Source organism: Canis lupus, chromosome 4, assembly GCF_003254725.2.
Source record: "Canis lupus dingo isolate Sandy chromosome 4, ASM325472v2, whole genome shotgun sequence".
Classification (NCBI taxonomy): Eukaryota; Metazoa; Chordata; class Mammalia; order Carnivora; family Canidae; genus Canis; species Canis lupus.
In genome coordinates this window covers 87,388,571-87,411,450 of record NC_064246.1, presented here as the reverse complement: position 1 = coordinate 87,411,450, position 22,880 = coordinate 87,388,571, and the positions used below count along the sequence as shown (strand labels likewise).

General features: G+C 52.9%; 1 protein-coding gene across 1 annotated transcript; it reads right to left on the bottom strand.

Moving 5' to 3' along the window:
* Positions 1-8,251: 8,251 nt before the first annotated feature.
* ZNF622 (zinc finger protein 622) lies at positions 8,252-22,035 on the bottom strand. Its single transcript, XM_025436388.3, has 6 exons — positions 21,327-22,035; positions 19,255-19,515; positions 18,865-19,027; positions 15,943-16,055; positions 9,560-9,703; positions 8,252-8,526 (listed from the first exon to the last, which is right to left on the bottom strand). Exons 1-6 carry the CDS (start codon positions 21,931-21,933, stop codon positions 8,399-8,401), a joined length of 1,416 nt encoding a protein of 471 aa, XP_025292173.1. The 5' UTR covers positions 21,934-22,035; the 3' UTR covers positions 8,252-8,398.
* Between the last annotated feature and the right edge of the window lie 845 nt (positions 22,036-22,880).

Genomic DNA, 22,880 nt, shown 5'->3' with positions numbered 1-22,880 from the left:
GGGGCTCAGGGGTCTGTGTGGCTCCGGGACTTGTGAGCCCCAGACACGACATCAGTGCCCCGGCGCCCTGACCGTGACAAAGCCGACGTGTCCCTCCCGCTGCGCAGGTCTTGTAAGAACGTCGCAGGCTGGGCCCTGGCTTTTCCCGGCCTCTGGCTGCGGGGGCGGAGGAAGCCCACGAGGCCCTGGGCCTTCACCGGCAGGCTTGGGGTGCTGACGGGTGGCGCAGCCTGTCTCCACGTCCCTTCACGGCAGGAGCAGCAAACCCCCAAGTCCACCACATCAGCACCCGCCCCCCGTGGGGCCCAGCTGCCGCCCGGTGACCGCCGTGGCTTGTCCGCCGGCTCAGGTGCTGCCCCGCTGCCCGCCCGGCCCCAGGAGCTCACCTCGGGCCTTCCTGGCCGGCCGCAGCAATTCTGCTGCTTCCCCAGACATCAGGCCAGGCTCTGCCCCTAAGGAAGTAGAGGAGGGAGTGGGGGGGCAGGGGGGACCCACGTGCACCCGGGGTAAGGGCCTCAGGCCAGGCCCGACGGCTCCGCAGCCGGGGGCGCCCTCGGCCTCGTCCCATGGAGCCACAGGGTGAGCCCCAGTGCAGAGGGCGGCGGGCCGGCCAGCTCCCTCCCCTCATGGCCATCCTCCAGCAGACCCCGGGGAGCCCCCGAAGGTCAGCAGTCCTGCAGTGGGGGGGGGAGGTGAGCACCTCCAGCCGGAGGCCGGCCAGACGCTCGGGATTTGCACCCGCTACCAGCGCCTGCTGCAGTCCGTCCCCGTGAAGACCAGAGGCCCCAGGGGCCCCGTCTGCGTGGTCCTCACACCGTGGTCCGGGGATCTCGGAGAAGCCCTGGCTCCAGCGACTGGTGCGATTGTAATTACTTTTCCTAAATGGATCCTAGAGAATGAAAGCGGAGAAGGAGCCACGGCAGGTGGGACAACAGGAGGGAGGGAAGCAGGGGAGGGAGGTGGAGGGAGACAGAGAACAGGAGAGAAGCCGTGAGCCACCGAGGTAACTGAGGTCAGCGGCACAGAGAGGTGACCTTTCTACTTGCCCGTCTCCTCCGAGCAGACGAGCAGACATTACTGGCCCGGCCAGGGAGGGGACGTTGTAACCCGGACACCGGCGACCCGACCGGCCTGTTGCCATCATCCATTATACGTCCTCAACTTGGAATCAACGAATAAAGTGCCTACCAATTCGTGTTAAGTGTGATGTCCAGGTCAACGTGACACCTCTCCCGCTGGACTCAGGCTGACAATATCGGTGGAGGCTGAAAAAAAAATCATTATTATTATTATTTTTTATCTTTGAAGCTACAGATTATTATAAAATCCCAGAAAAGCCGGAGATTGAAACGGTTTCTCTAGAGCCTCGAGCCTCATCAGAAACTCGTGTGATTTCAAATTCTGATAAATTCTTCAGATGTTGCTTGCGGGGAGCCGAGATCCTCCCGTGTCGTTGGGCATCGACTCACAGGATCTTATCCTTAAACGACACGCGTCTTGGAGATTGTGGAGGTCGGACCTGGGGGCCACGCAGCTTCGGTGCAGGCCCCACGCGGAGGCTCCCCCGGGACCGCGTGTTCAGCGCCGACCCCCTCGGGCCGCGTCGTCATCCGAACTGCGGGCTCCCCCATCTTCACTATTCAGGTTAGGGTCCTGGGCGGGGGGGGGGTCCTCCAGACCACGTACCGACCTTCTACACGCTCATCAAGACATTTGTCGAAACAAAATCGAGAATGTGACACGCCGGCCCGTGGGTGACCCCACCCCGCCCTCGGTGACGGCGTCTGCCCACGACCCTGAGGGCCCCCGCCCCAACCCCCGGCTCCCATCACGCTGGCTGGGAGGCAGGAAGCCGTACAGAGCTTTCTGGATATGGACATGTCTGCTGCTTGCTCGTGACGTCAAAAGAATGGCACGAAAGGGCACGGACTCGGCCCGAGCTTGGCGCCGGGCAGCGGCACTCGGCCGCCCCCAGGGCTCACCTGCAGACCCCAGGTCCCCACCTGTAGACCCCAGGCCTGGAGCTCTCAGACCCCAGGTCCCCACCTGCAGACCCCGGGACCCCGGAGCTCTCAGGCCACAGGTCCCCGGGGCTCTCAGCATGGATTTCTTTCTTTATTTTTTAAGATTCGTTTATGTGAGAGAGAGGGAGGGGGAGCTGCGGGGGGGCTCCCAGGCTGGCATCCTGAGCACAGGGCGGCCCAGGGCTCCATCCCCACCCGGGGTCCCCCCGAGCTCAAGTCAGCCTGGGCCCCCAGGCACTCCTGAAAGGGGCTTTGTGACTTGGGGCCACTTCCAAGGCGCAGGGCAAATGGGGTGCTGCTGTCCCTGGGGAGCGTGGCCGCCATCCTCACGGTCTCCTGGCCCCAGAGGCTCCCTGGAACCCGGGGCGTGGCCTCCTGACCGGACTTGCAGCCTGGCCTGGTGCACACGGGGAGGCACGTGTCTGCTGCGGGGCTCCCTTCCTGTCCCCTCCCGTCCCCTCCACTCCCTGCTCCCTGCCGGCCGTGGGGACAGAAGCCCTGCTGCCTGGCTCCCTGCTCCGGGCGCCCTGACACCTGGCGCCGAGGTCTGCATGCCTGCTCCATCCCTGCAGCCCCCCGAAAGCAGCTGGAGGCGGAGGCCCCCAAGGGAGCGACACAGGGTGTGGGCGACCAAGGCAGGGCCAGGGCACCCCTCGGCCTCCGTGCACCCCAGCCCCTGCAGAGCAGCCTGCGGGCCAAGGCCTCGGTGCTCCTTAAGGAGTGCTCACCGTCAGACCGCCCCTGTGCTGGGGAGGCCTGGGGAGGCCGGGGAGGCTGGGGTGGCACAGAGCAGGGCTACTCAAAGTGAGGTGCGGGGCCTCTGCAGCGGCCAGGCGAGGTGGAAGCCGCTTCTAGGAGAGTGTAAGTGGGTGGTGCTTGCCTTTCGCACCCCTGGTGTCTCACTAGGCCTCAGCGGGGTGTCCAGGAGCACATGATGCACGTGCAGCACACACAGAACACAGGAGCGGATTGACAGTCGGACGCCTGCTGTTCCACTGGACGTGGGAGGTGTTTGCAGAAAATCTGGACCGGACCACCCTTCCCACCACGGCTGTTCTAGGGAAGCACGGTTATCCTTCACGAGCAGACGGCAGGTTAACAGGGAAGGATCCCGTTATCTTACACTAGGCTAGCGGACACCTTGCGGACACCTTGCGGTCTCCCCGTGTTCACTCCTAACAGGGCGCCCACCGGGGGACGCAGCCAACAAACACTAAAGCTCTGCAGGTCATCGATACTCCTCAGAAGTGGAAACGGGTCCTGGGGCCGAGGGCGCCGGGGTGAACAAGCACCGCACCTGGAGCCCTCCCTGCTGGGTCACGGGCCAGCCTGGCCGCGTCGTAGCCAAGGAGGCGTCTTCCTGCCTCAGGTGCCCACCTGGAGGCCACTGCTTCCAATCCCAGAGGCGACACCGTCGTGGGGACGCACCGAATTCATACGACGGAAAGCACGTCCTGAAGACCCTGCCACTTGGTAAGTCCTTTGTTCCAGCTGTTGTTCCTAACGAATTCTCACCAGTTTTTGCGTTTCTTTCCAGGAAATAAAGATGAAAGACTGCATTACCAAGTCATCCAGATACACTTCATTCACTTGGAGGAGGGACAGGAGAGAGATTTTGTGGGGAGGGTCTGGGTCCCAGCAGACGTCACAGTAGCTTCCACTGACTGCCAGGGTGACGTTCTCATCCGGCGGCACCCGGCCCACAAAAACCTCTTCAGGAAAACGAAAACACCTCGCTTTCACAAATACAGCCCATTTTCTACGTCTGCGGATGCTAGGTCTATAGGGCGGGTAATCGTGGGCCGGGTGACACGTCCGGGGCCCAGCAGCCCCGGCGAGGTCGGCCCCGAGGATGGGTACCAAGTGGGGCAAGAACAAAACACGAGGACGCGGTATCCGAACAAACGCCTCGGATCTAGGATTTACAGGTCTTACTCGATGAAACCGAAATTATAGATTTCTTTAAGAAAACATAAATGTGAGGCTTTGGGAGTAGTTTTAATGCTTCTAATATAGATTCAGGCACACACTAAATATAGATGCATTCTTCCCCTCTAAAGAGACGCACGTGTTTACTCGGCAAACAGTTCATATTAGAAGTTTATTATGTTTTGAAGGAGCTGAAAAAGTCGGACTTTGGGGAGTGCCATGGGGACAGCACAGACAACGTGGGGAAACGGGCATTTCCGTGCTTTCAAGGTGGGTCAGCCTTAGACCACCACGAGCATCCAGGCTCTTGGCCGCTAGAGCGAGGGAAGAGGTGGGGTGGTGGGGCTACTGAGGTCACCTCAATGTGTCACCAAAGGGTGAAACTCCAGGAGTCAGGCAGCCTTTCATTTTTCAGCACAGACCATCGAGCGATTAAGAGCAGCATGACCTTGGGCTTTTATGCCCCAGATCCTTCAGCCGTGAAACGGGAATAACGTATCTACCTCTTGTGGGTGCTGGAATAATCAGGGAATACGATGCACGTAAAGTCCGTGCCCTTAAAAGCATATTGACAGGAAAACACCATCGGGTGATACATGGAAATCAAAGTCATGTAGACCGTGTGACAGTGTCACGGTGAGGTGCCCGGTTACTACCGCTGCTGTGAAATGACTATTAAGCTCATGGTTCTGTGGGGTGGGGGTCTTGGAAGGTCTCCCCTGGGTGGGCCTCGCTTAGGATGTGTCGTGTGCTTGCCATCAGATGACGGCAGGTCCTGCCAGGGTCGAGGCTGGACCGCACCGGGTTTGACCGACGGTGCCCGTAGACGCCGGCCGCGGTGCCCGTGCTGCCTGGGGCTCGGCAGGTTCAGCCAACCGACTGCGGCTCTTCCAGGGACTTCCGCCGTGGCCTGGGCTTTTATACAGCGTGCCCTCGGCGGAGCTCAGGACTCTAGGTGGTCGGGTGTGCAAGGAGGCCAGGCGGGAGCCGACTGCCTTCTGCGGCTTCTCGAGTCAGCAGCGTCTCTTCTGCATTTTACTGGTAACGATGGAGTCGCGGAGGCCAACCCGGCCTCAAGGAGGGAGACGACGGGCAAGTGGTTAGCAGCACGTCGTGAAGCTGCCACCTAAAACGGTAGCTTCCAGTCTGTACGGTCTCCAAAAGAATACGGGAGAGAGGACGTGGAAAGTATCGACAAGATCCCGAACCACCTGGAGGCCCTTCCCCTGCGCCCGGCTGAGGGCAGGCCCCCCGGAACATAAGGAACGGCGGTCCTGCCCCACGGCCCGGGGAGTGTGTGGGGACCTGGGCAAGGTCCCCGAGCCTCCTGGGGACCGGCTTCCTCCCGCGCCACCCGTCCCCGGCCCCTCACGTCCAGCCGCGGAGGAGACGGGCGGATTCTAACATGCAGCAGGTCTCGCGGTGGAGGGGATGGCGCTCGCCTCGCGCCCGTCACCCCTGCTCCCACCCGTGGACCCCCATCCAGCCACGCGAGCAGAGCCCGCCTCCCGGGACCCTGGGTAACAGTGTGTGGCCGGGAAGAGGGAAGACGGATTTGGCAACACGGGCTGCCCCAGGCGGCCCCACAGGTGATCGTCAGTACGTTGTATTGGAAAACTCAAAGGTCTGTGGGATACACAAGCTGACCCAATCGCCCTCATCTCCGCGTCATGACTTGGTGCCGTCGCCGATGAGCCTAAGCACGTCGCCTTCCTCTGAGCACTTTTCGAGCTCGCCAGGACTAGCAGCACCTCCCTCGCGAGGATGTCGCACACGCAGGGCCAGCGGCACAGCTCTCACCTGGTCCCCTGCAAACGGATTATTGCGGATTCCAAATTAACACTACCCAACGGGATCTCAACAGTTTAGAAATGACTAAGGTGGGGGAAAACAGCGGAAGTAGGAGTCCACAAATAGGGAAAGAGGTTGGGGGCAAAATATGTTCACAATCTAGGAAAGAAAAGGTCTTTTCCTTGGCGCGTGCTGATATTTATGTTACTTGTGCTTGCATCATATGCAGGGCGTTAAATTCCAGGTCTTTCTAGATTTAGACCAAGACCCTTTTCGGGGTTTGCTGCGGGTTTAACAGGCTTGTGTAAAGGCCCGTGGCCCCCCAGAGCGCTCCCCAGACGGGACGCTGCTGCCGCAGTGCCGCGATGCTGAGAGTGCTGCGCCAGGCTTCACCCGGTCTGGTTCCCTGAGCCTCCCTGAACAAGTCACCCAACCTCCTGGAGTCTGTTCCCTCAGCTGTGAAGCAGCAGCCCCTACACCTCTCAGCTGAGAGGCAAGGTGGCGCGTGACGGCCCTTTCCACTCCCTGGAACAAATCCACACTCGGCAAAGCAGAAAGAGCACATCGAGCCTGTGGCTAGCCTGCAGAGGAGGTGCGGGGGCCGCCAGGGCCGTGGTTTCATGCACACGGACAAGGCAATGCTCTCCCACTGCTGATCCCAGCCTTGAGGTCTCGGGCTAACGCCAGACGAACCCCCTTGCCGGGGCCATCTGGTCCTGGGTGCGCTCCCGGGAGGCGGCTCCATGCGAGTCACAGCAGCCGCAGCAGCCTTGGCGCGGAGGAAGGCCTGATAGGATCTGCTGCCCACTGCAAGCTCGGGCGACGGACTTAAAGGAACAGGCACTGAGGGGAAACAGCTACAGGAATCTGATTTACTCAAGATTCACTTTCGGGTTAATTTGGATTCATTCTGGATTCGATCACAAGGAAATGCATGGGTGCAGGGGGTCAGAGTGGAAACCTTCGTAAGTCACGGGGTGAGCATGGGGAACGTAGCGGAGAATACTGTATCGCCTATTTGAAAGTGGCTCAGAAAAGTAATCTTAAAAGTCCTCATCGTTAAGAAAAAACTTTTAGGACTGCATGGATGATGTGTATTTTTTCTGTGCCCTCCTTCCCAAAGGCAAAGAACCTGTGTTTTATAAAATTATGATGTGGAGAGAAGTGAGATGAAATTGCGTGCTAAGTGCAGGGAGTACTTTACTGGTCGGCCAACACCGTCATTACTCTCCCCAGGTAAGGACACCCCAAAGTTAAGGGGTGTGTATACAGACAAGGCACACAGACTGTGCCGGGCTGGTAACGGGGGCTGGAGACAGCAGGTGTCCGCGGCAATCATCTCTGCATGTCGCGCCGAGTGACAAAATGTTGAATGGGAAACAAAGACGACAAAAGCTACGGCGCGGTGTCATGTACGTTCAGTGAAGTGTAGCTTAGAAACACAGCACCTGTGGAGCAGGACATCCTTTTCCCAGGACGTAGATTTAGAGACGTGTCAAACACCGGGGAACAGGTCGCTGTGTGAGAACAATGTCGGAAAACAGGATGAAGGAAGATCTTTACGGCCAGGGAGCCCTCCGTGGTTAGTGAGAGCGAACCTGTGCACCGAGGAAACACAATTAACTGCACTCTGCACCCGAGGTTTACAGAAGCCCTAGGTCTGCTGAGAGGGCCAGTGGGCACGTGGTAAGGGCCAGCGCTCCCCGGCGGCCGCTCCGCAGACACACCGCTCCCGCGGCAGCGCCACGTCCTTGCTGGAGCAGGCTTGCTCTCTAAGGGAGAAGAACCTTAACACTTACCTCTTCAGCCCCCTCCCCTTCAGCCCCTCTTTACCTCCCCTCCAGGGAGGGAACGAACACCCCCTTGCACACACGGAAAAACCAAGTCGCTCTTCCCGAGTCACGGGATAGCTCGAGGGGTTTGAGCTCCGCGGCGAAGCCCATCTCTGCCGAGACTCCCCTGAGCCACCCGGACAGGGAGCCCCCTCGTGCTGAGCCCTGAGGCCGGCTTTTGTTCCAAAAGTGAGGTCTAAACATTTTACGTTATTTTCTTCCTCAACTAACTGCTCGAGTAAAGGTAGGTCTGGAAACCGAGCCTGAGGGCGCAGCAGGGCACCTTTGCGCATTCACATCTACAAGTAAAGAACCTTTACGGCCGGCCGACGACACGCCAACCCGCCCGAACTCAAGGAGAGTGACCTGCGCCACGTCACGAGCCGTAACACGCTCAAACGAGGACATTCGCCTTCCTCGTAGCTTCCCAGCCCCCTTCTGGGGGTTCCGGTGCCAGGGCAAGGTGGAGTTACTCCTCCCAAAGTCCAACCACACGTGTGGAGAGGACAAGTCACTCCTGCTCTCCCATGTCATTCTGACAGCCAGGAATCAAAAGCTGAGGCTGGAAAGCTTCCGCTAGGCAGCAGTCTGGCTCCCAGAGCCCAGCAGGCACGGCCCGCACTTTGTGAAAACATCACCTTTAACCCCTGTCCAAAAATGACAGCTAAAAGCCGACAGGATTCTGACTTTTATTCTTAGGTAAGAACAGATAAAGAACAGGGACAAGTAGCAGCAAAAAGGGCCTGTCATCTAATCCGGCTGTGTCCGGGCCTCAGGAAGCGCACCTGCGCAGGACACACACCACTCAATCCTCGGGGACCCTCAGAACCTCACTTGGGGCCTGAAGTGCATCTGCTTGGTGGCATTGTTCTTCATTCCGGTCTTCAGCATCCACTTCGATTTCATCCTCTGGACGTACTGCATGTCCCGCTCATGCAGAAGAGCTGCTCCTGGGGTTGCAGAGGGGACAAGAAATGGGGCAAAGGTTTGTTATTTGTGATCAGGAAAAAACCCCAATCGTGAGAGAGACTCTCAGATCTAACTGGAGGATGGGGGGCGTGGTAACCAGGTTCTTACTGTGAAGAAGGGCGCTGACCTGGGGTCTCCACGTAGCGCGTGGGGGTTATACGTGCCCAGAGCTACAACCACCTGTACTCGCACACGTGTCTCTGGGACAAGCCTCACTAGTTCCCGTCACCTGGACGGGTCTGTAAGCCCCAGAGGTAATGCCCCACTCATCAAAGGTGACAGAGAAAGGCAGACACTATAAACTGAGTCAGGTGACAGTTCCTGACAAGAGTAAGATGAAGTCAGCGTCTGCTAGACCTAAGTGGCAGCCGCGGGCCAGGAAGCCAGTGTAACTAAGCACAGAGGCACTGCACACGGAGCTTATCCATCTAGGACTTTCCATGCCCACCTCAGGGAGCTCCCCCCGTCTGCTCCAGGCCCCAGTGAGCTGATGGTCTCCCCGAAGATCTAAGCACTGAGCTGCTGTAGCACATGCGTTAGGACAGGCAACCCACAGATCTGCCAGGGGGTCCTGTTCTTGCCCCCATTTTATAAATGAGGAAACAGAGGCTTTGGTCACTTAAATTACTCATGTTCCTCATGTAAGAACCACCTAGTAAATCAGGTAAGTCGAGTCTGACTCCGTAACTCGAGCTGTTTGCCCCAAGGACACTAGTTAAGTCCTCCGTATAACCTCCAGGATAATTTCCACCTTTGTTGACTACCAAGTACTTATTTCTGTAACTACTATTATATGCCATTTTAGAAAGTTACCGTGCCAGAAATATGAAGTTTTTAAGTAATAGAGCTTTGGGTTTATTGCCATAAACATATCAAGTAGTAACATAAGGCCCCAGAGCCAAGAAGTTCCGTTTCCTTTAGGGAGGACCCATAAGGACATCAATGGAAAGGACTCCATCCAAGCCCCTCGGGTCCTAGGAGGCCCTGGGCTGGTCCACGGTGGTACCCACACACCTGTGCTGCCGGTCCATCCCAGGGCTCTGTACTGCTGCAGTATCCGGCCCACGGCCTTCTGATTCTTAGCAACTGCCACAGCCCGTGACAAGCCAAATCGCTGTTTGTAGTATCTCATCAAGGAGCGGTGACCCACTCTGGCACCTGTTTTTCAAAGAAGCAAGATGGAGATGCTGAACTGGATAATATTTCAAGGTAGAGCAAGGACTTTCTAAATCAGACTTTCAAGGGTTTCTAGCTGGAAAATGGACAGCCAGAAGAAACAAAGTTCTATCCGCTAAAAAATAAAAATGAAGTAGCATATTAGAAAATGAGACACGGAAAATCAAAAAATAGGGGGATTTTAATTTTTTTATTTTTTACTTTTTTAATAATGAATTTATTTTTTATTGGTGTTCAATTTGCCAACATACAAAATAACACCCAGTGCTCATCCCATCAAGTGCCCACCAAAAAAGAGAGGGACTTTTAAAAAAAGAGAATGGCAAGTCACTGTTACTTGAAACACTCAGCATCTGCTGTGTATGCTTCTCTACCGATTAACACAGCAACACCTGCTAATATGGATAATAGGGCCAGAAACTTTTTAATACAAAGATAAAGCACATAATAACCCTGATGTTCAAAACCTAAAAGTCACAGTCTGGGTCTAGAACAAAAAAACCAATCCACCTTTCTTCTGCCTAAATTCTCCGTAGTGGTAGTTCTCAAGCTGCTGATTTCTTTACCTCCAGGGACATCTGGAGACACTGCTGGTGGTTATACCTGGAGGAGGCGGGCTAGCGGCTAGCAGACAGAGGTCAAGGGTTCTGCTAAACATCCTGCAGTGCACAGGACAGTCCTCCACAACAGTCATGTGGCCTAAAAGGTCCCACGCTTAGAAACCCTGCCCTGTTGTTTTCTATGTGACAGAAATCACCTGGGAGCCAGAATTCTAAAGGATGATTAAACTGCATTCCCTCTACAGCTTTTGCTTATTAGCAGAATCTAGTAAAACTCTGCAGGCCCACCATGCTTTCAGAGACGAGTCACTGTGGATTCCCCGGCCCGTTCCAGGAAGCATGTACCCAGCCTCAGCTGCACAGCAGGAAAGCGAAGGGGGCAGAGCGGCTCCCTGACTCGGGCGCCCTCGCAGCAGGGGCTCTCACAAGGTGGTCCTGGCACAGCGGTATCAGCCTCACCCCAGGGCAATCGAATCTGACACTAAGTGTGGTTCTCTCACAGCAACAATAATCAGGTACCTTCCCAGACAAACAGGGAGCAATTCCACGACAGCACGTGTCCACCGGGCACAGAACTGCCATTCCCGCTGCAAAGGGGTGAAGGACACGTGGCGGCAGCGAACCACGTGCACAGCTTCCAGGAGAGTCTTACATTTACTTATATCAGACCAGGTCTTTCACAATCTTTTGTGTAGAAAGACCATGAACAGGAGACTATAAATACTCCAGATGGCTGTATTTGCCTTTAGGATCTAGACCTTTCACTTACATGAAAAAATTCTGTCAGGTTATTTTAAGTCCCGATAGCTGGGGCAAGCCACCTGGAAAGGTTTGCTTGCTACACGAACATGGGAAAGTACTTACTTTCATAGGATGCAAGAGATGACTCCCCCCCAAAAAAGACCCTTTCAATTCAAAGATGAGTTGGTTGTTGGATACCAGCAGAGATGAACCTGTCCCCTTGAACCTGTATCTTCTGGAAGCCACCCTAAGAGTTAACAAAGCTTCTAGACCACAAGGAAAGGATACGATGCAGCTGACACACGAGACTCCAGCTTAAAAGAAGGCTGCTACAGGAGACCCCAGCACCACTATCATTTTCTATTTATAGTAATAGGTCAGGACGCTCTAGGTTTGCCACGCTCAAAATCATTGGTAATGGTAATGGTAATGCTGGGTCACTGGGACAAAGTAAAACAATGTATAATGGTAAGCAGACTTTGGACATATGCATCTTTGAAGAACACCCCTGAAAATTCAGGGTTCAGGGTTGAGTTCATTACTCAACGCCAAGGTTTGTGCCCCCAGCAGGGGAACTGAAAACACAGTTCCTGTCAATGACAGGAAGCCCCATGAATAACGTGCCAGGAACAGCTCAACTTGAAGGCCCTCATCTAGGAAAATTATTTTTATTTTTATTTTTTTAAAGATTTTTATTTATTTATTCATGAGAGACAGAGAGAGAGAGAGAGGCAGAGACACAGGCAGAGGGAAAAGCCGGCTCCTTGCAGGGAGCCCGACATGCGACTTGATCCTGGATCCTGGGATCCAGCCCTGAGCCCAAGGCAGACGCTCAACCGCTGAGCCACCCAGGCGTCCCGGAAAATTATTTTTAGAACACAGTGTGACTGCCCAATAAACAGGAGACGGGTTATGCCCTAGTGATGGCAAAGCCACACTCTGTCCATCGACCTTTCACCATCGCAATAACCACTTTAAAACTGTCTGCTCCTACTTAACAAAGAGACAGTGGAAAAGAAATGACCTCCAGCTGTAATTTTCCCAAGATTAATTACATCTTCTCGTGGATCCACCACCAGTTTCATCCGGCTGCCCAGCTGCTCACTGCCTGCGTCTTTCACAACAACTTATCCACAGGAGCTGAGGAGCAGGGAAGTAAACTCCAGGAAGCGAGGAGCCAGGCCTCAGGCTTCGCATACATGCTCACAGTGCCCCCTGCGGGTGCTCTTTGTCACTGGCTCTCCGATCACCTACTCCTTGGTGACTAGATCTAGGATGGCCGAACGACCGCTTCTGAAACCGGCTGAAAGTGGACCCTACTAAGTGTGGTCGATTAAATGTCACCAAGGTTTCCACAGTAGATTCCTTCTCAAATCAGCTTCATGCTAACATCCATACTAACTCAGTCGAGTAACTGAAAAGGTTTCTGATTGGTAGATTCGTTCAAAGACATAAACAGGGGACTGGACATCCTGCTGTAATACTGCTCCTCGGTTACGGGGCCTACTCAGAGATCTCCCACTCTCCCGGCTCATTAGAGAACTTCCTAAACCAGGACTGAGACATGAGGGCAAGTCAATGGACTAGAAACCATCATGTCTCACTGTGATCAAGATGGACAGAAGGATGGCGAGTTTTTAACAGAAGACGGTGGAACTACAGGTGACATGAAAAGCAAGGTATCAGTCCACCTGGAAGAAATTTCAGAATACTAGCAAACTGATTCATGAAGAAAGTTATTTATTAAACAAATTCTTTCTTTTTTTAAGATTTTATTTATTTATTCATGAGAGACAGAGACAGGCAGAGACACAGGCAGAGGGAGAAGCAGGCTCTTCACAGGGAGCCCGACGTGGGACTCGGACCCCAGGATCACCCTGAGCTGCAGACAGATGCTCAACCACTGAGCCACCCAGGCGTCCCTAAACAAATTCTTTAATAAGGCCTCACCAATCATCTGTGAAGACCCACTAAGCTAGTGAAGGACTTAGATTGTTTTTATTAGTGGCTCTCATTCTTCTCCAGGTCACAGGTGTTTTTAAAAAACTACAGTATCTCCACAGAAAAAATGTACCTGCCCATCCATCCAGTTAAAAAAACAAACATGCATGGCCACACAGGTGATATTAAAAATTTCACTCATTTTTTTGAGAAGGCGAGTGTGTGTGCTTGCAGCTCAGGAGCAGGGGGAGGGCCAGAGGGTGAAGCTGACTCTCTGATGAGCAGGGCGCCCTGATGCAAGCACTCTATCGCACGACCTCAAGACCATGACCTGAGCTGAAGGCAGACACCTAGGTAACTGGGCCACCCCACACAGGGGACTAAGCACGATGGCCTTTCCCCAGGAAACGGCACATTCAGACGAAGCAACGCGGACGGCCTGGTTAGGAGCCTGCGCGGTACTGCTGCTCACGTCTCTCCCGAGTGTCTACAAGGGCGGTACCTCTTGTAGGGCCGGAGTGTCTACAAGGGCGGTACCAAACCACTTACTATTCTTCACTACTCCCTGTCCTGAGGCTTATTATCTAATAGTAGGTGGCCAGCAGCAGTGAGCAAGGAATCCAGGCTTTAAAAACCAGGGAAACTGGACCTTCAAATTAATCTCATGCCACTGTCTTCTTCGACTACATGAGGATGTAGAGACAAGCAATCTGCTGCACGGTGCTGCAGGCCACTGACTGATTCCAAGCCCGAGGCCCCTTAGCCCACAATGGTTCCCTCTGCTCTGCTTCTCCTGGTCTGTGTCAGGCCCAAGACAGTCAACCTTACTTTCCTTTTAAAGTCACCTCCAACCCCTCAATTACTCAGTCAACAAACATTTATCTGGCTCTCGTGTGCCTGAGACCCGGTGCTGAGACGAAAGCAGCGACCTTTTAAAAAAAGTAAAGGGGGAAGAGAGGCAAGCAAGCCAACAATTACAAAGGAGAAGACTGTTCCGACAGATAGGCAAGTGTCCCAGGAGCAGAGGAGACTCCCCACACTCAGGGCAGGGGCTGAGTTCACAAAAGCTGATGGAGGGGCGAACCCAAGTCTTAGCAGCAGTAAGACAGAAGCACCAGCCATGCAAAGTCCCAGAGGAGGGAAACTGCCATTGGGCAGGTAAAGGGATAGAACAGGATACCTGGTGGGGGTCGCACCTGGAAAAACTAACTTACCGGAAGAACAATGGCTCCCCCTGGAGGAATTCCAGAGGAAAAGGAAACAGACTGGCGTCTGTTCTGGGAAGTACGCTCTGGGTGGTAGAGAGGACACCAGAGTGGAGATGGACACATAGGAAGCAGTAATGATGACATAGACAAGCGTTCAAGAGAAAACAAAGGAAAAAATATTCAAAGGCTGTATAGGATTTGCACTTAGTAACCATTTCTATGTGGGAGAGGAGAGTATCCTGACAAGACGCCCATTTGGGGCTTTGGCTAATCTTAGCTCAATCATCCTAGGAAAAGGTGTTTTCTAGACCCCCCCCCAAAAAAAAGACCCCTAAGTAAAGTTGCAAAACTTTTATGTTTAAATGAAAATTTCTCTCAAATAGACTGTATCTCTTAAATAGGATATGCTCATTGTGCACAGTCTGGTATAGAATACGCTGGAGTCAACACAAAACGAAGCCCCCGTTCATAATGACACGCCAGACGCTACAGGGATCATCTTAGTCAACTCGGGCACAGTCCGGGTCATCGCACTCTCCAGTCAAGGACGTGGATGCTCATGAGGTAAGGGGCTAAAGGAGCCCGCCCTGGAAATTAAGTTATTCAGCTTATTTCTGCTATAGTGTACTGACATTTCCACCAGAGGAAGACTACAAGAGGTTTTCTGTAATGTATTTTTGCTCCTGTGTCTTGCACAGGCCACAATGCCACGCCTGACAGCGCCCTCATCATTACAAGGAGAGTAGAGTCAGGCTCCGCCCGCCCCTTCCTCCTACGTCACACTCTAAAGCTGCCCTTGGCCTCAAAGGTGATTACTCCGAGTTAAGGAGCTGTCTGTACCTAAGCAGTGCTATTCTACGTGAAGAGCCGTGATACAAGACGGTTTCTTGAGCAGTCAGCTCCACGAGCAGGATAGCTGCTCCTGCCCCCACCGTTGCTGCACACCTCCCAAAGCCAGGTAGGGAAGACGTGAAAAAGGCTTCACTGACTAGGGTCTTGGGTCAACTCTTCACCCTACTTAAATTGCAGCAGGCTCACAGGTCAAATAAGGCTAATGGACTCTAACCCGCTTGTAAAGATGAAATAATATACCCACGTATCAAGCCACCTTTCACTAAATAGTATTATTAGGACTTTACTATCTCCATGGCTCCATGCCAGTCCCTTCTCACAGGTGCTTCTGTAGCTTCTCCCATTCTCATCAGCTAATCCTAACACTGGAAGCAATAGTGGATGCTGGTCAGACCCATAGCTTTTGTCCCCCCACCTTTTCATACCCACCATTTCAGTCAAATCTTGTTCCCTCAAGTAGCAGGCACAATTCAAACTCCCTGCCTCCCTACCAGAATCAGAATACAGAGGCAACTGGGCACTGTCGTTAGGTACGCCTGGGACAGACTACCAGCTGGAAGTCTGAGCAACACGAGGAAACAGGAACCAGTTCAAAGAATAAGAGCGGGGCCATGACTTACAAGAAAAACCTAAAGGAGCCAATAATAATAATAATAATAAAGAACCAAATGCAAAATGTCTATGTATTTGAAAGGAAATGACTGATCAAAGCACTTGGAATCGTAACAGAAGTAAGGAAAAACATTGATCTAATTTCAATGAAACAGCCAACACAGAGCTAAGTGGCAACCTGCAGAATTTACTATGTGTCTGAGAACATAGAATTTAAAAAGTTTAGTAACTATCTTCCTCAGTATGGAAGGGGACTGATGTGACATGCCTAATAAATAAGCTATTTATCTTTGACAAGTGCACTTACCAGAAGGTAGAATCAACTCCATGGTTTCATCATCATATTCTACTGTCTTTTCTGAAGGCAATTCCTCAGTCTCATCAGGGTGGTCCCCTTCCTTGTAATCCGGATAGCTACTCCTGTAATGATGGCATTAATAATGGCATTAATACAAAGACTAACACCCCAGATTTAGTTAAAAGATAAATTGTATTTGCAAAATGGCAAACCCACTAGCTACCTCAAAGCAGGGGATATACAGCTACAGGCATGGCAAGCTGAAAGGTTTAGTAGAAGAACCAACCTGGGTGCATCCTCTGTAATAAAAAGCACGCAAGTGACCTATAAACTCAAGATGGATCACAGACCTAAATGCAAAACGCAGAACTGTAAGAATGCTTAGAACAGAACATGGGAAAAAAATCCAAATGGCTTAGGGTTTGATGAGGACTTTTTACATACACCACCAAAGGCACGATCCATGGAAGGAATAGTTGGTAAGTTGGACACTTTGTTAAAATGAAAAACTTCTGCTCTGGGGAAGACAATGTCAAGGCAATTCAAACACAAGCCGTTAGATTGAGAAAAAATATTTGCAGAAGACATATCTGATAAAGGACCATTATTCAAAATACACAAAAAACTCAACAACGGGAATACAAATCAGATTTAAAAATGGGGCAAAGACCTTACTGGCCACCTCACTAAGAAACACAGATTGCAGACAATGATGCTTCACAGCGTGTCACCAGAAAAATGCAAAATCAAATGAGATAACACTACACGTATATTCAAATGGCCAAAATCCAGAATATGACAACACTAAGCACAGGTGAGAAAGTGGAGCAGCAACAACTCTCATTCACGGGTGGCGGGAACACAAAATGATGCAGCCATTTTGCAAGACAGTTTGGTGGTTGTGCAAAATCAAACATACTCTTTACCACAGGATACAGCAATTGTGTTGTTTAGTATTTATCCAAAGGACCTGGAAACATGTCAACACAAAAACCTGCACACTGATGGCTACGGCAGCTTTATCCATAATCGCCCAAACTCAGAAGCAACCAAAACATCCTTCAGTAGGTGAGTGGATAAATGGTGGTACATCCAGACAGACAATGGAATAGTATTCGGTACTAAAAAGAAATGAACTAGTGAACCATGAAAAGACACAGAGAAAACTTAAATGTGTATTACTAAGTGAAAGAAGCCAGTCTGAAAAGACAAGGAGGAAGAATAGGTGGACTCCAGATGATTTTCAGGGCAGTGACACGACGCTGTAAGCTACTGTAATGGCAGATACACGCCATCGCACCTATGTCCAGACTTAGAAAATGTACAACATTAACAGTGGAGCCCCGATGTAAGCTATGTACTTGGTGATGAGGAGGTGCTAGCGTGAGTTCATCAACTACAACAGATGTGTCACTAGTGAAGGATGTCCATAACCAGGGAGGTTACCATGCTCGTGTGGTTGTGGGGAGCAAAGATTACATGGGAGATCTCTGTGCTTTCTGCTCAAATTTCCTATTAACATCAAATTACCCTTAAGAAAAAAAAGAGAGACTGGGAAAATAATCTATAACTGAATTCTTTCTTTCACCTATTTGTTTCTTCCTAAGATGGTTGCCAGCTAGACAGAAGAGAATGTAGAGCTGGAGATGCAGCTCTCCTCAATTTAACCATTCTAAGAACAAGTTCTAGAATAGAATTCCAATAGAATTCTGTGATCACAGTTCTTTCTAGGCCTGTGTGTCCAATATAGGAGCTAGGAGCTACGAGTCACATGTGCTTTTAAGCACTGAGCTTTGAAATCTAGGTAATGCAACTAAAAAATTAATTTTTAAATTTTTAACTTAATTTCTAATTAACTTAAATAGCCATATGCATATACCTAGTAATTACCGTATTGGACACTACAATTCTAAAAAAACCTCTGTGTTCCTAGAAATGTTCTCAAGTATATAATTGGAGATAATTGGAGAATAATTGGAGAGTTACACGTCAAATAATTGGAGAATTACACGTCAAAATGTTAAAAGTTAAGACAGATAACCCAATCCCAATAGAGAAACAGACAAGACTTGATCAGACACCTCAGCAGAGATATCCAAATGACCAATTAATATAAAAAGGTTCTCAACTACATTCATTATTATCAGGGAGATGCAAATTAAAACCACAATGGGATACCACTACCCAGCCACCAAAATGGCTAAAATAAAACCTTTTGTTCAATGCAAAAGAAGAATGAGAAATCAGGAGGAAAACGCAGAAGGATGATTTAAGAGACCAGGACTTTTCTGAACACATGTATCTGGGGACTGTGCATGCTTGGCATGGTAACTACACACAACTGCTTGTGTAGCACACCCGTGCTAGGTCAGGACACCTGTGCTAGGTACTGTGACACTGGGAACTAGCTGTTCAAAAGTGCCTGGCACAGATCCCTCGCATCATGGACGAATTATTCAACTTTCTAGTTAAGGGTGAACCACCTATGGGATAATGTCACCATCAAATGCCTGGGTCGGGCCTCGTTCAGCAACCAACCTTAGGAGACTGCTTGTGATTCAAGGACTCTTAGGGAAACCAAAGGATGAAATCTAACCTCAGTCCCTCTGTTTGCAAGGTAACTGGCAAAACTGAGCTCCTAACCCTTTAAACAACAAAAGAAGAAAAACCGTTTTCAAGGTTTTTCAAGTCGGACAAACTTCACTTTGGGCCTGAGATCGTCTCTCTATCAGATCTCTTATATTAAATGTGTATGTTCAACTCTCATAGTCAGTTTCTTATCTACAAACCAAGAGGGAACAATCACCCATATGGAAGAGTTATAAATTATAAAGCACATACTGTACTGTGCCAGACACGTGGTAAGCACTGGCACACCTAAGATCAATGCAAATACAATGACCTCACTGTGCTTACAAACCACAGACTTACCTAAAATCATAGAAGTCTGCAAATTCCAAAGCAGCATTGCCATCTGTGAAGAGCTTACAGTGGCTTTTGTCATTCATGTGTGCCTGTACAGCTTCCGTGGAGTAGAAGGATTTCCCCTTCTCATTGCACCACAAGCAAATCTTCCCAACACCAACTTTCTCTCCTGGAAAAATAATTTGAAGACAAAACATAAGAGGAGCTTTCTGCCGCCAGGTTAAAGCTCACAATTTATCTCCAAGATTCAAAAAACATGCATCATTTCTTTATCTTTACGAAATAGCAGATAATTCAATAAAAGACTGACGAGAAACAAAAAATGAATGTTCCCTTAAAATCTGTCCCCCCAATAATGTGGTATTTCCTCATTAAAAGGAAAATTATTGTACTCACCCAGATATTTAATCAGTCCCTTAAGATCTGAAAGATATTCTATATCGGGAATAAAGAAGCTGTGGACTTTAGTCATATGAGCCACATTCTTCATCAGAGAGCTTGAGTGATGGGGACAAAATAAGCAGTCTGTTATGGGGATGGCACCAATGAGGGGGCCTCCCGCAGCCTCCTCCTCCTCTACGTCCTGCTCCTCCACGTCATCCACGGCGTCAGCATCCTCACATTCCAACTCTTCATCAGAATCAATATCTTCCCAATCTTCAAGCCAGAGATTTAAAAAAAAAAAAACAGTTTAAGAAAGTGGTAACTACAATCGAAAAAACCATAATGATTCATAAATAGGGATGGTACAGTCTTACATCTGGGGAGACAGAATGCTAACTACATCCAAGGACAGACCCTCTTTTAAGATCTCAAGTTTAGCTGGTCCCTTCACACAGACGAGCTTGTACCGCTAAAGACTCCTTAATCTTTCTTTTCCAGCATACAGTAAACTACTTGAAGGAGTCTGTACTTCCTTCCTAAGCCTATATGAACACATACAATCCATATTAATGGGATGTGGGATGAGAGCAGGAGGGAATAAATAGCTCATAAAAAAGAGGAGGCTTGGTTGCTGGCTCCACCTCCACATTTCAGGTTAGCTAGTTGATTCTGAAGCCCCCGTTTTGTTGTTTTAAGCAACTAAATCAGACGCAGAGCCATCCTACCTAGAAACCCAGTAGAATCCCAAGTCCTACATTCGTTGGTGCAGGCGGTATCATGCCCTCCTATGCGAACGTCAAATGCCTCCTCATTCAATACAGAAGTCATCAACAACACCCAAAGCATCCAATCAAGAAACAGGCGGAGGACACGAACAGACATCTCTTCAAAGACACAGACGTGGCCAACAGACATGTGAGAAAACGCTCCACATCCCTCGGCACCAGGGAAATACAAATCAGCACCACAACGAGATCCCACCAGTCAGAATGGCTAAAGTTAACAAGTCAGGAAATGACAGATGTTGGTGAGCCTGTGGAGAAAGGGGAACCCCCTTAATACACCACTGATGGGAATGTGAACTGGTGCAGCCACCGAGGAAAACAGTGAAGGGTCCTCAAAAAGCTGAAAATCGAGCTATCCGATGACCCAGCAATTGCTCTAATTAGGTATTTACCCCAAAGATACACATGCAGTGGTCCAAAGGGGCACCTACATCCCAGTGTTCACAGCAGCAATGTCCACAACAGCCAAACTAGGGAAAACCACCTGGAAGCCCAGCGACAGATGATGCGGTCTCTCTATATATACCATGGGCTATTCAGCCGCCCCCCAAAACCAAAAACAAACAACAACAACAACAAAAACCCAAACCCTACAGAGGGACGCCTGGAGGGCTCAGCAGTGGAGCATCTGCCTTTGGCTCAGGGCGTGACCCCGGCCGGGGTCCTGGGATCGTGTCCCTGCAGGGGGCCAGCTTCTCCCTCTGCCTGTGTCTCTACTTCTCTGTCTCTCTCATGAATAAATAACATCCTTAAAAGCAGAGGGTTTCATGCTAAGTGAATATAACTCGGAGAAAGCCAATTATCATATGACCTCACTCACGTGGAATTTAATAAACAAGGCAGAAGTTCCTAGAGGAAGAAATAAAACAAGATGAAATCGGAGAGGGAGACAAACCCCAAGAGACCCTGATCATGGGGAACGAACTGAGGGCCCCCAGGAGGGTGGGGGGGCAGGGCTCCTGGGCGATGCGACGGGCCCTGAATCACTGACCTCCACCTCTGGAACCAGCAATGCCTTATAGGTTAACTGGACTTAAATATCAAAAGAAAAAGAAAAAGAAAGCAGCAGCAGCTCCAACTATTCAGTCATGACCTATCGACCTCTCCATGGACTCCCGCACGGACATCCGGGATCGGCGATGACAACGACGGCAAAACGGTGAAGCGTTAAATAAAACGGGGGCGACCGGAGCCGTGGAGTCCCCGGGGCCTGTCGGGGAACGTGTCCCAGCCGCCCGGGCCCGAGTGCGCGACAGGTAACCGCGGACGCAGTGCGCGCCGGCCTCGGGAGGGCATTACCGTCGTCGTCCTCCTCCGGGTGCCCGTCCGGGTGCCCGTCCGGGTGCCCCTCCGCCGGCCGCCGCCTCGCCAGCCTCCTCGCCCGCTGCTCGAACCACTGGAGGCGCGGGGGCCTGTCGGGGGCCGCGGGCGCGGGGCTCCGGGGCGGCTGCGCGGGCGCCGCGGGGGCCTTGGCGGGGGACGCGGCCGGCCGGGCCTTGATGGCCTGCTGGATGGCGGCGTTCAGGGCGTCCTTGTCCACGCCGTCCGCGCCCAGCCCCTTCTCCAGGTTCTTGGCGTTCCTCAGCTGCACCTGCCGGCTCACGGCGCGCACCGCCGCCCTCTCCAGCTCCGCGTGCCGCCGCGACTGCAGGTGGTTCTCGTAGGCGTTGAAGGACGCGAACCTCTTGCCGCACACGGCGCAGTAGGTGGCCGCGCCCTTGCTCTCCGGCTCCGCCACGGCCCGCTGCGCCCGCACGCGCTCCTGGAAGCCCTCGGCGCTCACCGGGCCCATGGCCGCCACCTTGCGCTTCAGGTTGTAGCGGTGCCAGTCGCTCTTGTAGTGCGCCCGCTGCACCTCCGCGTCGCCGAACGCCACCCGGCAGGTGATGCACGTGTAGGTCGCCATCGCGGGGCCCACGGACCAGGCCACCCAGGCAAGCCCGCCGCCCCCGGCCCGCGCGGACCCTGCCCCGCACGCGCCGGCCGCGCTCTGCGAGGACTTCCGGCCCGCCAGGGAAGTTATGCCAGCGGGGCAGGAAGTCCCGCCTCCGAGCCGCAGCCACGCCCCCGCCGCCGGCGCCGCCGCCGGAAGGCGAGGGCAGGCCCGGGACTGGCCTGGCCCCGCCCCGTCGGCCTGAAGCGGGTGTAGGTTAAGGCGGCACGGGGAGGGCGCGGCAAGGGTCGGCCTGACGGCGGCGCGGACGGGGCCACCCCGACGTGGATGTTGATTGGGCCAGCCCGAGGTGGGCGGGATCGGGCCAGCCCGAGGGGGGCGGGGATTGGGCCAGCTGGGCCAGCCCGAGGTGGGCGGGGACTGAGCCTGAGGTGGGCGGGGATTGGGCCAGCCCGAGGTGGGCGGGGACTGAGCCCGAGGGGGGCGGGGACTGGGCCCGAGTGGGGCGGGGACTGAGCCCGAGGGGGGCGGGGACTGGGCCCGAGTGGGGCGGGGACTGAGCCCGAGGGGGGCGGGGACTGAGCCCGGGGGGGGCGGGGACTGAGCCCGGGGGGGCGGGGACTGAGCCCGAGGGGGGCGGGAACTGGGCCAGAGGGGGCGGAGACTGAGCCCGAGGGGGGCGGAGGACTGGGCCTAGGGGGGCGGGGACTGAGCCCGAGGGGGCGGGGACTGGGCCGAGTGGGGCGGGGACTGGGTCCGCGGGGCTCGGGGTGGCCCCCGCGCATCGCCCAGCCGGTCGCTCTCCCGGGGCGCGGAGGACGGAGCCGGTGCCGACACGTCCGGGAAGGGAGACCCGGGCCGGAGGCTGCGGGAATTCGCAGGGACGCGGGGTCCGGGGCAGCCTCCCCGCGAGGGGCGCGCGCGAGTCGGGGGGAAGGAGGAGTTCGGCCGCCCCGGCG